Source organism: Grampus griseus (assembly GCF_964374135.1).
Source record: "Grampus griseus genome assembly, chromosome: 10".
Taxonomy (NCBI): domain Eukaryota; kingdom Metazoa; phylum Chordata; class Mammalia; order Artiodactyla; family Delphinidae; genus Grampus; species Grampus griseus.
This window is the reverse complement of record NC_139004.1, coordinates 56,357,016-56,373,906: the sequence shown is the minus strand read 5'-3', so window position 1 is coordinate 56,373,906 and position 16,891 is coordinate 56,357,016. Positions and strand designations below refer to the sequence as shown.

Here is a 16,891-nt window from a genome sequence, read left to right as displayed (position 1 = left end):
AATAGAAACAAAGAAAACAATAGCAAAGATCAATAAAACTTAAAGCTGCTTCTTTGAGAAAATAAAAATGATAAACCATTAGCCAGACTCATCAAGAAAATGAGGGAGAGGACTCAAATCAATAAAATTAGAAATGAAAAAGGATAAGTTACAACAGACACCGCAGAAATACAAAGCATCCTAAGAGACTACTACAAACAACTCTATGCCTATAAAATGGACAACCTGGAAGAAATGGACCAATTCTTAGAAAGGTATAACCTTCCAAGACTGAACCAGGAAGAAATAGAAAATATGAACAGACCAATCACAAGTAATGAAATTGAAACTGTGATTGAAAATCTTCCAACAAACAAAAGTCCAGGACCAGATGGCTTCACAGGTGAATTCTATCAAACATTTAGAGAAGAGCTAACACCCATCCTTCTCAAACTCTTCCAAAAAATTGCAGAGGAAGGAACACTCCCAAACTCATTCTATGAGGCCACCATCACCCTGATACTAAAACCAGACAAAGATACTACAAAAAAAGAAAATTACAGACCAATTTCACTGATGAATATAGATGCAAAAATCCTCAAGAAAATACTAGCAAACAGAATCCAAAAACACATTAAAAGGATCATACACCATGATCAAGTGGGATTTATCCCAAGGATGCAAGAATTCTTCAATATATGCAAATCAATCTATGTGATACACCATATTAACAAATTGAAGAATAAAAACCATAAGATAATCTCAATAGATGCAGAAAAGGCTTTTGACAAAATTCAACACCCATTTATGATAAAAACTCTCCAGAAAATGGTCATAGAGGGAACCTACCTCAGCATAATAAAGGCCATATACGACAAACCCACAGCAAACATCATTCTCAATGGTGGAAAACTAAAAGCATTTCCTCTAAGATCAGGAACAAGACAAGGATGTCCACTCTTGCCACTATTATTCAACATAGTTTTGGAAGTCCTAGCAACGGCAGTCAGAGAAGAAAAAGAAATAAAAGGAATACAAATTGGAAAAGAAGAAGTAAAACTGTCACTGTTTGCAGATGACATGATACTATAGAGAATCCTAAAGATGCCACCAGAAAACTACTAGAGCTAATCAATGAATTTGGTAAAGTTGCAGGATACAAAATTAATGCACAGAAATGTCTTGCATTCCTATACACTAATGATGAAAATTCTCAAAGAGACATTAAGGAAACACTCCCACTTACCACTGCAACAAAAAGAATAAAATACCTAGGAACAGACCTACCTTGGGAGACAAAAGACCTGTATGCAGAAACCTATAAGACACTGATGAAAGAAATTAAAGATGACACCAACAGGTGGAGAGATATACCATGTTCTTGGATTGGAAGAATCAATGTTGTGAAAATGACTATACTACCCAAAGCAATCTACAGATTCAATGCAATCCCTATCAAATTACCAATGGCATTTTTTACGGAACTAGAACAAAAAAATCTTAAAATATGTATGGAGACACAAAAGACCCCGAATAGCCAAAGCAGTGTTGAAGGAAAAAAAATGGAGCTGGAGGAATTAGACTCCCTGACTTCAGACTATACCATAAAGCTACAGTAATCAAGACAATATGGTACTGGCACAAAAACAGAAACATAGATTGATCAATGGAACAAGATAGAAAGCCCAGAGATAAACCCACACACCTATGGTCAACTACTCTATGACAAAGGAGGCAAGGATATACAATGGAGAAAAGACAGTCTCTTCAATAAGTGGTGCTGGGAAAACTGGACAGCTACATGTAAAAGAATGAAATTAGAACACTCCCTAACACCATACACAAAAATAAACTCAAAATGGATTCAAGACCTAAATGTAAGACTGCACACTATAAAACTCTTAGAGGAAAACACAGGAAGAACACTCTTTGACATAAATCACAGCAAGATCTTTTTTGATCCACCTCCTAAAGTAATGGAAATAAAAACAAAAATAAACAGATGGGACCTAATGAAACTTCAAAGCTTTTGCACAGCAAAGGAAACCATAAACAAGACGAAAAGACAATACTCAGAATGGGAGAAAATATTTGCAAATGAATCAACGGACAAAGGACTAATCTCCAAAATATATAAACAGCTCATGCAGCTCAATATTAAAAAAACAAAAAACCCAATTCAAAAATGGGCAGAAGACCTAAATAGACATTTCTCCAAAGAAGACATACAGATGGCCAAGAAGCACATGAAAAGCTGCTCAGCATTACTAATTATTAGAGAAATGCAAATCAAAACTACAATGAGGTATCACCTCACACCAGTTAGAATGGGAATCATCAGAAAGTCTATAAACAACAAAATGCTGGAGAGTGTGTGGAGAAAAGGGAGCCCTCTTGCACTGTTGGTGGGAATGTAAATTGATACCACCACTATGGAGAATAGTATGGAGGTTCCTTAAAGAACTAAAAATAGAATTACCATATGACCCAGCAATCCCACTACTGGGCATATAGCCAGAGAAAACCATAATTCAAAAAGAAACATGCACCCCAATGTTTATTGCAGCCCTATATACGATAGCCAGGACATGGAAGCAACTAAATGCCCATCAACAGACGAATGGATAAAGAAGATGTGGTACATATATACAATGGAATATACTCAGCCATAAAAAGGAACGAAATTGGGTCATTTGTAGAGACGTGCATGGATCTAGAGGCTGTCATACAGAGTGAAGTAAGTCAGAAAGAGAAAAACAAATATTGTATATTAACGCATATATGTGGAACCTAGAAAAATGGTACAGATGAACCAGTTTGCAGGGCAGAAATTGAGACACAGATGTAGGGAACAAACATATGGACACCAAGTTGGGAAAGCGGTGGGGGGTGGGGTGGGGGGGGATGAATTGGGAGGTTGGGATTGACATGTATACACTGATGTGTATAAAATTTATGACTAATAAGAACCTGCTGTATAAAAAAATAAATTAAATTAAATTAAAAAAAATTTTTTAAAAGAAAAGAACAGATATCAATTAAGTTGAAAACATAAAGCAGTAGAGAAAAATGAATGAAACACAAAGTTGGTTCTTTCTAAAGATCAAGAAAATTGAGAAACCTCTATCAAGCCTGACCAAAAAATAACACGGAAGACACAAATTACCAATACTACGAATGGAACAGGGGATATGAGAAACAGCGGCTATCACTTCAGACCCTGCAAGCTTCAAACAGGTAACGAGGGAATAATAGTATGAACAACTCTACACACAAATTTGACAACTTTGATGAAATGGATTAAATCTCTAAAAACAAAAATGACACAACTTACCCAGTATGAAAGAGATAATTTGAATAGCTCTGTAACTATTAAAGAAATTGAATTTGTAATTTAAAAACCCCCCTCAAAAGAAATCTCCAGGCATAGATGATTTCACTGAAGAATGAACACCAGTGCTACACAATCTCTTCCAGAAAAGAGAGAATACTTCCCAATTTATTTTACAAAGCTGATACCAAACCAGATAAAGACCATGCCAAAAAGGAAAACTATAGACCAATATCACTCGTGAATACAGATGTAAAAATCCTCAAATATTAGCAACAGAAATATTGCTAATATTAGCAATATGAGCAATTAGAATTCACTAATATAGCACTTCCCTGGTGCCGCAGTAGTTGAGAGTCCGCCTGCCGATGCAGGGGACACGGGTTCGTGCCCCGGTCCGGGAGGATCCCACATGCCGCGGAGCAGCTGGGCCCGTGAGCCATGGCTGGGCCCGTGAGCCATGGCCGCTGAGCCTGCGCGTCCTGAGCCTGTGCTCCACGACGGGAGGGACCACAGCAGTGAGGGGCCCGCGTACCACAAAAAAAAAACAACAAACAAAAAAACAAAAAAACAAAAACAAAAAAAAAGAATTCACTAATATATAAAAAGAACTATATATACAACCATGAGGTTTTTTCTAGGCATGCAAGCTGGTTTGATATGTCAAAATCCATCAGTGTAATCTATATTAACAGATTAAAAATGAAAACTCATATGATCATATCAACTGATGCAGAAAAAGCATATGACAAAATTCAACATCCATTTCTGAAACTCCCAGAAACACTGGGATACAGGAGAGCTTCCTCAACCTGATAAAGACATACAAAAAAACAACAGGTGACAATATACTTAATGGTAAAATACTGAAATGATTTCCCATGGGGAACAAGGCAAGGATGTACTTTCTCACAACTCTTATTCATCATACTTCTCTAAGTTCTCGTCAGTGCAATAAAGCAAGAAAAAGAAATAAAAGCATACAAATCAGAAATGAATATAAGTGTTCTTATGTGATGACATGTTTGTCTATGTTAAAAGCCCCAAGAAGTATACAGAGCCTCTTATAACTCATAAGTGAGATGAGCAATCACAGGATACAAGGAAAACATACAAAACTCAATTGTATTCCTATACACTAGCACTGAACACATGAACACCAAAATTAAAAATATAATAAAATAACTTAAAAAAAGAGAAACACTGAGATGCATATCTAACAAAAACATTAATAGGACCTGTATGCTGAAAACTATTTAACCCTGATGAAAGAATCAAAGAATATCTAAATAAATGAAAAGACATACCGTGGTCATGAACTGGAAGACTCAAAGTAATAAAGATGTCAATTCTCCCCAAATTGACACACAGGTTTAATTCAATTCCTACCAAATCTCAGCAAGTTTTTTTTAATAGATATAGACAAGATTATTGTAGAATATATATAGAAAGACAAAGGAACTAGAACAGCTAAAACAATTTTGAAAAAGAACAAAATTTGGAGGAATCAGGCTACCCTATCTCAAGACTTAACATATAGCTACAGTAATCAAGACTGTGATACAGGCAGAGGGATAGACACATAAATCAGTGGAACAAAATAAAAAACTCAGAAAGAGACCTACACAAATATGATGCACTGATTTTTGACAGAGATGGAAAAGAAGCGCAAAAGCAGAAGGAAAGCCTTTCCAACAAATGTGGCTACAGTAATTCGACAGCCAGAGACAAAAAGTGAATCTAAGTCAATCACCTTACAAAAATTAAATCAGAATAGATAATGGTATTAGATGTAAAACTATAAAACTTTTAGGAAAAGCATATGAGAAAATCTTTGGGATCTAGTGCTAGATAAAGAGTTCTTAGAGTTGACCTCAAAAGCACAATCAATAGAAGGAAAAACTGATATATTGTACCTTTTCAACATTTAAAACTTTTGTTCTGCAGAAGTCTGTGTTAGGATGAAAATACAAGCTAAAGATAAGGAGAAAATATTTGCAAACCACATATCTGACAAAAGACTAATATCTAGAATATGAAAAGAATTCTCAAAACTCAACAGTAAAAAAAAATCCAGTTAGAGCACAGACTAAAGACATGAAGGGACATCCCATCAGAGAAAATATACAGAAGGAAAAGAGCACATGAAAAGACGTTCAACATCATTAGCCATCAGGGAAATGTAAATAAAACCACAATGAGATACTAATACATGCTTATCAGAATGGCTAATATAAAAAAGTGACATCAAATGCTGGTGAGGATGTGGTTCTCCACATTGGATCATTAACACATTGTTGGTGAGACTGTAAATTGATACATTTAATCTGGAAAACAGTTTGGCAGTTTCTTTAAATATGCAACTATCATATGACCCAGCAATTGCGTGCCTGGGTATTTATCCTGGAGAAACGAAGACTTATGTCTACCCAAAAACCTGTCCATTAATGTTTAAAGCAGCTTTATTTGTAATAGCCCAAACCCAGAAACGATCAGATGTTCTTCAAAGAGTAAATGGTTAAACAAACTGTAGTATATCCATGTCACGGAAAACTACTCAGCAATAAAGAAGAAGAAAATATTGATACAAGCAACAACCTAGCTGAAAATCCAGAGAATTATGCTGAATGAAAAAAGTCAATTCCAAAAGAGCACATATTGTTTGACTCCATTTATATACATTTATATATTTTATTTATTTTTTTAAATTTTATTTATTTATTTATTTTTGGCTGCATTGGGTTTTCATTGCTGCACGCAGGCTTTCACTAGTTGCGTCGAGCGGGGGCTACTCTTCCTTGAGGTGCGTGGACTTCTCATTGCGGTGGCTTCTCTTGTTGTGGAGCATGGGCTCTAGGCGCACGGGCTTCAGTAGTTGTGGCCCACAAGCTCGGTAGTTGTGGCTCGCAGGCTCTAGAGCACAGGCTCAGTAGTTGTGGCGCATGGGCTTAGCTGCTCTGCAGCATGTGGGATCTTCCCGGGCCAGGGCTCGAACCTGTGTCCCCTGCATTGGCAGGCGGATTCTTAACCACTGCGCCACCAGGGAAGCCCCTATACATTTATATAAAGTGAGAAAATTTCAGAAATGAAGAACAGACTAGTGGTTGCCAATGGGCTGAGAAGGGGTGAGGATGGGAGGGAAGTAGGTGTGGTTATAAAATGGCCCCATGAGGGATCTTCCAGGTGATGGAATTTTTCTGTATCCTGACTACACCAATGATTTTGTACTAAGGTTTTGCAAGATGCTAATATGGGCAGGAACCAGGTGGCAGGGTGGGGCAGGGGGAGGTCAGGAGATCTCTGTGTGATTTCTTTTTTTTTTTTTTTGCGGTACGCGGGCCTCTCACTGTTGTGGCCTCTCCCGTTGCGGAGCACAGGCTCCGGACACAAAGGCTCAGCGACCATGGCTCACGGGCCCAGCCGCTCCGCGGCATGTGGGATCTTCCCAGAGCGGGGCACGAACCCATGTCCCCTGCATCAGCAGGCAGACTCCCAACCACTGCGCCACCAGGGAAGCCCTCTGTGTGATTTCTTACAACTGCATGTAAATGCACAGTTATCTCCAAATAAAAAGTTTATTATTAAAAAGCTAATCAAACTGAATCTACTTCAAATGTGTCCCAGCATCTGAAATAACTATTGCTTCCAAGAATCTTCTCCTTGCTATAATTTTTAACAAAACTAATGCAGCTCAAAGGTCAAAGGTTTCTGAGTTAAGCTTAAGTGTTGCAAACATTTGGGGGAAATATACCTAGCATTTTAGGCCAAAATTCTGCCAAAACAAACTTGCCTGGAGAAATCCCATCAAGCGACATGTATTAGCTTACAGAAATTTCTTTTCTTTTTTTTTAGCTAAAAAAATTCTTCCAGGGGCTTCCCTGGTGGCGCAGTGGTTGAGAGTCTGCCTGCTGATGCAGGGACACGGGTTCATGCCCCAGTTCGGGAAGATCCCACATGCCGCGGAGTGGCTGGACCCGTGAGCCATGGCCGCTGAGCCTGCACGTCCGGAGCCTGTGCTCTGCAACGGGAGAGGCCACAACAGTGAGAGGCCCACGTACAGAAAAAAAAAAAAAAAAAAAAATTCTGTAAAGCACAAGTACATTTTCATTAATATTTAAACAAAAAGCAAAGTTCCCTCGCTTCCCATCCCTGTCTTTTCCCCAGGGAAGTATTGTCTGTTTGAAGTATTTCCTTCAGATTTTTTTCAGATTTTTTGTGCATTTCTAGACATATGTACAGTTTTATGTGTGTGTCTGATTTTTTTTTAAATAGAGACAGGATCACAATGTTTATACTGTTCTTCAAATTGATTTTTCCCCCTGCTTCAAAATGTCTTGGAAATTTGCACGTCGGTATGTTTAGATCTATGTTTACTCATTCTTTTCAAGTACCTTGCAGTATTCTATGGAATTGATGTACCACAGTCTAATCCTTTGACACTTAGGATGTTTCCAATTTTTGCTATTGCAAGCAATGTAGCCATTGGTGAAAATCCTTGTGCTGTTTCTTGGACCACAAATGAGGCTATTTCTCTAGGAGAGAAATCCAGAAGTAGACCGGGGCTTTGCAGGTGTGGCCAAAATTGTTGATTGGCTGAACCAACACCTGTTCCCACCTATTGCCAATCATCTTCTCCTCTCCCACCTCCAAAACAGCTCGACTGACTACATGACCAGTTCTGGCCAATTACATATCAGCAAAAGTTTGCTCGGCCGTCCCTAGGAGTGTTTCTGCTTTCTGAGTAAAAAGGGCTGGACATGACTGGCACTGTCCCTTTTTCCTGCCCTGAAGGTGGCTGTGGTGTTTGGAGGGGCGGCAGCCATGTTACAACATGTAGGGAAGTCAAGGGAATCACAGTGAGGTCAGCCCTGATACTAATGAGTTGCTGAACCAAAGCCAGCCGGCAGTTACCTCCAGACTGCTTGCTATGTGACAAGAATAAACTCCTATCAGGTTAGGTCTGGTTTTCTGTTACTTGCAGCCAAATGTGTTCCTAAATGAGTCAGTACTAAATTACTCTCTAAAAAGTCTGTATTCTATTCTCTCACAAAAGACTACAAAAGTATTCCTTTCCCCAAACTTTTGTTTACTTTGAATGTTGTCAGTCATTTAAATATTTAACCTAGCTGATGCATGAAAAAATTTCACAGGAAGTAAAGTGTCATTTCATACACTTACTGGACATTCAGATTTCCTCTTCTATGATTTTTCTTGTTGATATCTCTTGACCACTTTTCTACTGCATTGTTTGACTTTTTCATATTGATTTGTAAGAATAAATTTCCAGATAGCAAAGCAGGCTGAGCTAAACTCAGGGAAAACTGTCTCTGCATCTTTATACCATCAGTCAAGTCAAACATGATTACAAAAAAAATCTTCGGTGACAGGCCACACCTCTGACAGGGAGAGCCATCTCTGAGTGGTGCACCACCACGAGGCAAAGTGTCAAAAAGTAATTCAACTTGTGCAAACTGCCCCCACGCCCGCCCAAGTCCATGCTTGGGCCCATTACTACTTTCTCTGCAAACCTAAACCTAAGGAAAGGTTTATGGGATAGTGACATACTGGTGAACCAGGCAGAGTCTTTAACATACCTCATCTCATTTAACCCCCAAATCAAACCCAAAAGGCAGTCATTATTATTCCTATTTTAAGAACAAATGATAACAGTAAACTTTTAAAACCAAGCATTTCTTTCTTATCACAAAACTTACAACATTCCAGGCCCCATAATAAAAACCAAAAGGATTAAGTATTTACCTAAAACTCAAATGATATAAAATACATTGTGCCTGTTTTGTCTCCAATAAATTGGTTTTTTTATTACAGTCCTGAGAGCTTAAGCTATATCTCATCTACTGTGTATACCAAATGGAAGGCACCTTATAAATACCATATTTTATTAAAAATTAAAATTGGCAATTAAAAAGAAATAAAAATAAAATACATTGTGCCTATCTAAATATATCAACATGCTTAAGCAAGCAACATTGCTAAACCTGTTTAGTGGTTTATGAATCTGAAGAAGCTATTCCAAAGCTTGGTTCTAAAGTTTATTGCCACCCTATAGTTAACCAAAATTATTTCCAGCTTTTAAAGTGAGAAACTAAATTGAGTAGGATTTTAATGCTTCAACAAGAAGCATCTACTAGCTAGCCACCCCATCCCAGAGCAGCAGGTGAGGAATTCCTCTAATCAGTTACCAAAACCAACCTGACACTAGAAAACAAACAAAATAAACAGTTAAAGATAATAAAAGATTGTCATGGAGGGCAATGTAAACAAGTTGAATAGAACAAGCACCATCCTTGAGTATTTGTACATGGTTTGGATTTTGGATAACTGACTCCACTTTAGAAGCCTAGCAGCTAGACGAAAAGAGAAAGCTGGGTAAGTGCCTGCTCCTGGAACCAGGTGGGGAGCAGCAGGAAGGCTGAAGCCTCGACAAATATTTCCTTGCTTTCCACCACCCCTCTCCTCTCAAGAGCTGTGGATTCTCTCTGGCAAAGCATCACACGAAGCACTCAATCCACAGCAGGAGAGAAGCAGAGGCATCAAATCTCCTTGATGCCTCCAACCAAAACGTCCCTGAGGGGACATGCCCAGCCCAGAGCCAGCAGGCCAGGGCCCCAAGAACTAACAGCCCCAGAGGCAGGAAGGCCAGACCAACCAAGGTGCTGCCCACTTGGGCTCCAGAGAGACATGAAGATTCATCTGGAGCACCCTTTTGCAGAGTTTTTTATAGCCCATTTGTAAGGCACAGGAAAATGCCTGGGGGAGTCTGATTTCTAATTTTACGTAAAAGAAAACAAGTCCACAGACACACAGTGTTTATGGTCTATGAAAGTGCAAATGGGTTGACAAATCCCCAATCTCAGGGTGCCTCTGGTGGTTTCTTGCATTTTCCTGGTGGGCTTGCTCAGCCGTTCCTGCTTGGGGAGAGGCAATGGGGTGTTCTCCCCACCCCCACGCCACTGCTCCGTAGGGCTGCACACCTCACCTGACTGGCACAAGAGTAATAACACATGGAAAGAAATCTGACTCTGTCAAAGTCAAAGGCCAGGCCTGGAGAGGGGAGGGGCGTGTCCTGGTGGGCTGCTCCTGACCTGGGTCCAGGTATTTGCCCTGCGCATAACAGGAAGCTTTAGTCACCAGAACAAAACAAGCCAGATTCCTTGGCTCTTCAAAACTGTCCAAGCCTCAGGCCAGCTCACTAAAGTGACAGTAAGCAGGGCACATGAGAGAGGGGGACAACAGGTCTCCAAGAGGGGCAGGGACACAAAGGAAAAGAGCAAAAAAGATAACAGAAGTGGGTGACGGGGCCAAAATGTGCTGAAATCAGACCAGGTGCTGCAGCACAGTGCCGACTCTCCGGGAAGGGATACACCTGGCCCCCAAGGGCTCCTCCAGTGCCCATGAGAGCTGGGCCCTAAAAGGACCCAGGGAGGACCAGGCCTTGCAGATGCGCCCAGCAGGCTGGTGTCACTGAGACGGCAGAGTCAAGGAGGGCGGATGGCTCAGCAATGCTCCCCCCGACCCCCTACCTCACTTGTGCAACCAACTAAACGCAGGGCACACAGCCTCATTGTCGGGTGCGCACGCTGCACACACAGGCTCCTGGTCAGGCACAGCACACACAGCCTTCTTGGGTGTGAGTGCACACAGACATACACCCTGCCAGTTGACGGACACAACATATTCAACTTGCCAGCTGGGTGCTGTAGGCACACAATCATCTGCACACACAAACTGTCAGGAGCGAACACATACAAACTCTCAGACTCAGGCTCTTTTGGGCATGCACACATACATTCCACAACCTCCTAGTCAGGTACACAGAAACCTCTACATAAGGTACACACCCGCACTCACAGCCTGTCAGGAAAACCCGAGCGCACCACCTCTGTTAGGTGCACACACACACACCTTTACCGTCTCTCAGTTGGTGTGTGCACACCCACAACATGCAAGTGCACACACACACATAAACCGATAGACACATACACACACTCCCAACGTGTCGGGTGCACGACACTCACAACTTCTCCGTTAAGTGCACACACACCCTTCCAACGTCTGTCTCCTGCACACACAGGGCACACACACTTCCAACCTTCCAGGAACACACACGCGCGCTCACAACTTCTCCGTCGGCGTGAGCGCACACACAAACTCCCGGCCGGCAGGGTCGGTCCCACATTGCCACCCCCCGGGAGAGGCGCACGCCCCCTCCCGCGCCCCGGGCTGCGCGGGCACACTCCCCCTCCCGCCGACACCCGCACGCCGGCCTCCCTGCGGCACACCCCGCACCCACGCACCCCTCCCCCAGCCCGGGCCGGCGCCCGGCAGCCAACTCCGGCCGCGCGGGGAGTGCCCACGCCCCCGGCCCGCCCCGCCCGCGCCCCTCCTCACCTTTCTCGCCGGCGCCCGGGGCCCGGCCCTCGTCCTCCTTGGGGTTGGTCACCTGGGTGATGATGGCCGGGCCGTCCATGGGTGCGCGGCACGGCGGCAGCCCGCCGGCCCGGCCCCCCGGCAGCCAGGCGCACGGGCGCGCGGCGCGGGGGGCGCGCGGGGCCGCGGGCCGGGGGGGGCGCTCGCCGCCGCCGCCGCCTGGGCGCGCCCGCCGCCCGGCCCCGCTCTCTGGGAGAGGCGGCCCGGGCCCGCGCCCCCGCTCCCGCCGCCGCCGCCGCCGCCGCCGCTGGGCTGGAGCGGCCGCCGCCTCGTCACCATGAACCCCGGAGCCGCGCCCGGGAGAGCCGCGCACGGGGAGGCGGAACGGGAGGCCGGGCGCCGCGGGAAGCGGGAGCGGGCGAGGGGGAAGGAGCGAGCCAGGAGCGAGGGCGGGCGGGCGGGAGAGAGGGAGGGAACGAGGGAGGGAACGAGGGAAAGCGGGAGGGCGGGCGGGTGGGTGTGTCCCGGCCCGAGGACCGGCCTCCACCGCCGCCGCCGCCGCCGCCGGCGCTGCCAGCCGGCCCCGGGGGGAGAGGGTTTCGGGGTGAGGCCGAGGCGGTGAGTGGAGGGCGGGCGGGGGTCTTGGGCAGACGAGTTGGGTGAGGGGCTTGGGGTGGAGGGGATTCCAGAGGGATCCTGGCGGTAGATAAGAGGGCCGGGGTGTGTGGGGGTGTCAGGGGTTCTGGGAAAATGAGTGGGGTGAGCGGCCTGGGGTGCGAGGGCCGTGAGGAGGAGTCCGGCAGATGAGTGGGCTAAGGGGCGTGGGGGGCTAGGCAGGGGCCCGCGGGGGTGCGGGTAGGGCTCGGAGGGGTGTTCGGAGTGGGATCCCGGGGGCCCGAGGAGGGATCGCATGGATGCGAGAGTGAGGAGTACCCTGGGAGGGATGTTTACCGGGAGGAGGCAGGAAGAGTAGGAGGCAGATGTGAGGGAAGGGGAGGAGGGTCCCGAGAGGGTGTCTTGGGGGAGGTGCTGGGTGAGGGGCATCCCGGCGCGGGAAGCGAGGGGTCAGGGACTTGGGCGCGGAGGGCAGTGGTTTGCGGAGGTAGAGGCTGCTAAGAGAGGTCCCTTACACCGAGGCGGCCCGCGGAGGGGTCCGGGGCGCTGGTGCGAGGAAGAACCCCTGAATGCGAGGAAGGTTCGGAGGGACCCGAGGGTGCGCCGGTCAACGGAGGGGTCCCAGAGTGTGAGGAATCCTGAAGGGTCCGGACATGCGGGACCCAAGAGTGACCAGGGGTTGGGTGGAGGGAGGAGTCGTCTGCGGACGGAGCTGGAGGCTCCAGGCGGGGGATGCTTGCAGAACTGGTTTCAGCATTGGACCCTAGAGCCCGCGTGCTGGACGGTGGGTCCTCGAGGACCAACCTCATGGCACGTGGGGGTGTAGGCGTCGAGCGGGGCCTGGGCAGTGGGCATTTACGGGTGCTGTTGCAGTAAGGGGCCCGGCCGGGGTGGCGGGTCGAAGGCTGAGGAGAGGAAGGGGCCTGTGGCGGCCCGAGCTGAGCAATGACTGTGCTTCTGAAAAGCAGCCAGCCACTGTCAGGTCTGGAGCGAGGGCGAGGGCGAGGGCGAGAGCACGAGCAAGACGGGAAAGTGCCTCCTCACCCTTGGTGGGTCTGGGCCCTTTCGCGCCCGCGCCTTCGTTTTCCAACTTGGAAGCCGCACTGGCAGCCCGGTAAACCAGGGGGCCGGGCAGTGCCGCAGGGGGGCGGATCTGGGGGCGGAAGGGGAGCACTCGCGCGCGCTCTCCACCAATCAGGAGGATCTGGGCGGGCCTGCGGAGCGTGACGTAGGTGGGCAAGGCTGAGTGGGCGGACTGCTGCTTGGAGCGCCCTGCCTCCCTGCGCCCGGTTGCGCGCGCACTTTAGGCGTTATAGGCACGTCCATCCCTGTCGTGGCTGAAAGGAAGCCAGGCCTTTAGGACTTTTCTCACTCCCTAACACCTGGAACCTGGAGCTGGTTGCCGCGAGGTCACGTGCTCACCGGGAGAAGCAAGGAGACTCTCCAAAGTTTTCAAGTACACTTCCGGAAGCGCCTCTGGCGAAGGGCAGCCAGCAGACCTAACAGTGTCTGCACGGGGTGGAGCCCAGTGAGGGTTCTGGTCTGGGAGACAGTCCTGGGACAGGGCTCCTGTGGCAGGTGGGAAAACATTTCAGGGGAGCTGCTCTAAAAGGTAGTTAGGCAAGCTGTAGGGGTTTTGCCCCCAAATCCAGGACCTCAAGTGACATCCTGGCTTTGAGCTTGTTCGTGAGTCCTGGTGCCCGCTGCCTTGGAGTGCGCTCATGTGTGAGTAGCTGCTCTTCTGTTGGCTCCTTTGGGACCATAGTGATTTCCTGGGGCAGCTGAGCCAAGAAGGTTGAAGCGAAGTGCCCTTTTGGTTAGGAAGGTGTAAGTAGCCCAGGCTCCAGCGTACGCCCAGCCTAACCCTCCCAAGTGCAGAGCAGATTAGGGCCCCATGGCACCCAGGACTTCCTTGTCCCCACTTCTAATGCTCTTTGCATTTGTTCAGAGGCTGTGGCTGGCCCAGGGGCTGGCAAATTAAAATGTTCTCTGAATTCAGAAAAGGGAACCCTCCTACACTGTTGGAGGGAATGTAAAATGGTATAGCCACTATGGAGAAGAGTATGGGGGTTCCTCAAAAAAACTAGAGTTGCCATATGATCCGGCAATCCCACCCCTGGGCATATATCCGGACAAAACTATAATTTGAAAAGATACATGCCCGCAGTCTGTGGCATGACATGTTTCACAGGCAGGTCTGATGACATCTTGGCACACACAGGAACAAGCTCATTCGTACACAGGCTCAAATTCATGCCAGGACACAGGGTGCACCCGTGATAAGGTTGTCTCTGCCCAGGCTGGTTTGTCCCACCTTGGCACTGCCCTCCCTTGCCCTCTGGCCTTCCCTGGCCCAGAAGGGATCATCCATCATGCACATGAACACAAGTGAGAGCAAGGGAGCGTCTGCAGGCAATTTCTATTTTTTGCACAGACTTCCCCAGAGACCTGGGGAGAGAGAGGGCTGGGCTGTCTGCTTTGGAACTGGAGGAGTGGAGAATACAGGGAGGAAAAAATAAGATCTCAATATATCAGCCCATCTCCTGACTCCACTCTCCCTCTCTCCCCCTTCTTCACTCCCCCAAGCCTCCCCCGCTTAGTTCCCTAGCCCCCGCACGCTCGGGCGCATCTGCCTCACCTTGTCCTCCTGCACCGCTGCCCCCGAAGCACCGCTGAAGCTTCACCCCAGGGAACCACCACCACCCACTACCCAGTCTTGTGCTCCACACCTGAGTGCTGGGCTGGGGTAGGTGGAGAAAGGGGGCTGCGTGTGGGGACCGGGTGAGGAGGCCCTGCCTCTGCTGAAAGAGGCCATGGGCAAGTGCTCCCTCTCTCTGGGCCTCCCCTTTGCAGGCAGGAACACGCAAATGACGGTCTGTTGCCAGAAGGCTCTGGAATGAGTACAAACCAGAAGGGGGCACCTGTCCCAGTCTGAGCTTGGAGCTGGGACCGAGGAAGTGAAATTTCTGGACATTTTTGGATGATTAAAATTATTTTTAAAATAGTAAAAGTAAAGTATTTTGGAGAAATGAAGACGATACTAGCCACCCACATGGATTTGTCCAGACCTTGAGTGTTCACAAAGCTCTTTAACATTTTCTGTCTCTGCGAGTCCCACAATGAAGGCAGGTAGGTGTCCCCCCATCCTGCTTGCTTACTGTATGCCAAGCTCTGGCTGGGTACCATGTGCCTCCAAGGGTGAGAGGCTCCCTTGGCTGCAAGGAATGGAGACTCTCTTAGGGAAGGATTATCATGGGGGTCTCAGAGCAGGGCTCTCTGCCCCATCCAAGACTGCATAGGAGCCCAGCTCAGACCCTGGAGAAACCCACCACCCAAAGGCCTCAGGAATGATGAGGTCCTACTACTGACCTCAGGAAACTGGATCATTCAGGACCAGGGCCACTCTAGCCCAGCACTCCTGTTATTCCAGAATAAGTCATGTATCACGAAAGAGACTCTCTTAGGGTCTAACCACTTGTCTCCTGTTAGCAACTCACTCATTTCCCCTTTTCTTTTTCTTTTTCTTTCTTTCTTTATTTTTTGTGGCCATGCTGCGCGGCTTGCTGAATCTCAGTTCCCCTACCAGGCATTGAACCAGGGCCACGGCAGTGAAAGCGCCAAATCCTAACCACTAGACCACTAGGGAACTCCTGATTCATTTTCATAAGTCCCAGTTTAAATTCTGGAGAGAGAATTTGTTCGGCTTAGTTCATTACCATTGTTCAAGTTACTATAGTTGTATAAAAATTACTCTAAAACTTAGTGACTTAAAAAAATTATGCATACGACTTACAATTTGGGCAGGACTTGACACGTGTAGCTCATCTCTGCTTTACATGGTGTCACCTGGGCTGCTTGAAGGCTAGGGGCCAGAATCATCTGAAGGCTCACTTTCTCACATTGCAATTGATGCCAGCTGTAAGGCTGAGCCCTTTGGGCTCTTGGCTGCAAAACCTACAAATGGTTGTATTAGCCATGCCTTTTATTTACTATACTCTGATGTTTTGACATCTTAGGGCCTTGCTGACTCTAGAGCGACTGCCCACCCCAGGGCTACATCATTCCTAGAGAAAGCAAATAACTGGCTTATAAACATGTCTTTCATATGCAAACCGATCAACCCAGAGCCCATTCCCCCAGCCACCTCCTTTTTGGAGCTATTACACTCCAGGCCACTATTGCCCTAATCACCTTAGGATCAGGTACCGGACAACTAGAGATAGTCCCTACATCCTAGAGCCCACCGAAATTATTCTAACTAGCCAATCCTAAACCACTAACCCCGTCTCACCTGTTCCTTTCCATAGAAACCACAGTAAAGTCTCTTGCTACAGTTTCCCCTTCTCCCTCTGCCTCCTGACCCACCCTCGTGCTTCCCTGCATGCCATCCCCCTTCCCGTGGCATGGGGCAGCCCCTTCTCTTGGAAATTCTGAGTATAACAAACTGTCTTTTCAATGGCAGTCGTCTTTTGGCCTTTCCAAGGCCCGATCATCAGGGAGCCTGCTCTGAGTTCAGTATTCCTGGGCTGTGTTCCCCTTGGCCTTTGGACCTACTAATCAGGAAAGTACAGTTGC

At 46.8% G+C, this 16,891-nt stretch overlaps 1 protein-coding gene across 5 annotated transcripts in view; it reads right to left on the bottom strand.

Moving 5' to 3' along the window:
- The window catches only part of CTDSPL (CTD small phosphatase like), a gene marked incomplete at its 3' end in the record, with an annotated part of 128,528 nt that extends 116,651 nt beyond the window's left edge, over nt 1–11,877 (bottom strand). For all 5 annotated transcript variants that reach the window (XM_082663116.1, XM_082663112.1, XM_082663113.1 and 2 more), the window contains exon 1: nt 11,723–11,877. In XM_082663116.1, coding sequence (XP_082519242.1) covers nt 11,723–11,801 — 79 coding nt within the window. In that variant the 5' untranslated portion in view covers nt 11,802–11,877. The remainder of the gene's footprint in view (nt 1–11,722) is intronic.
- Between the last annotated feature and the right edge of the window lie 5,014 nt (nt 11,878–16,891).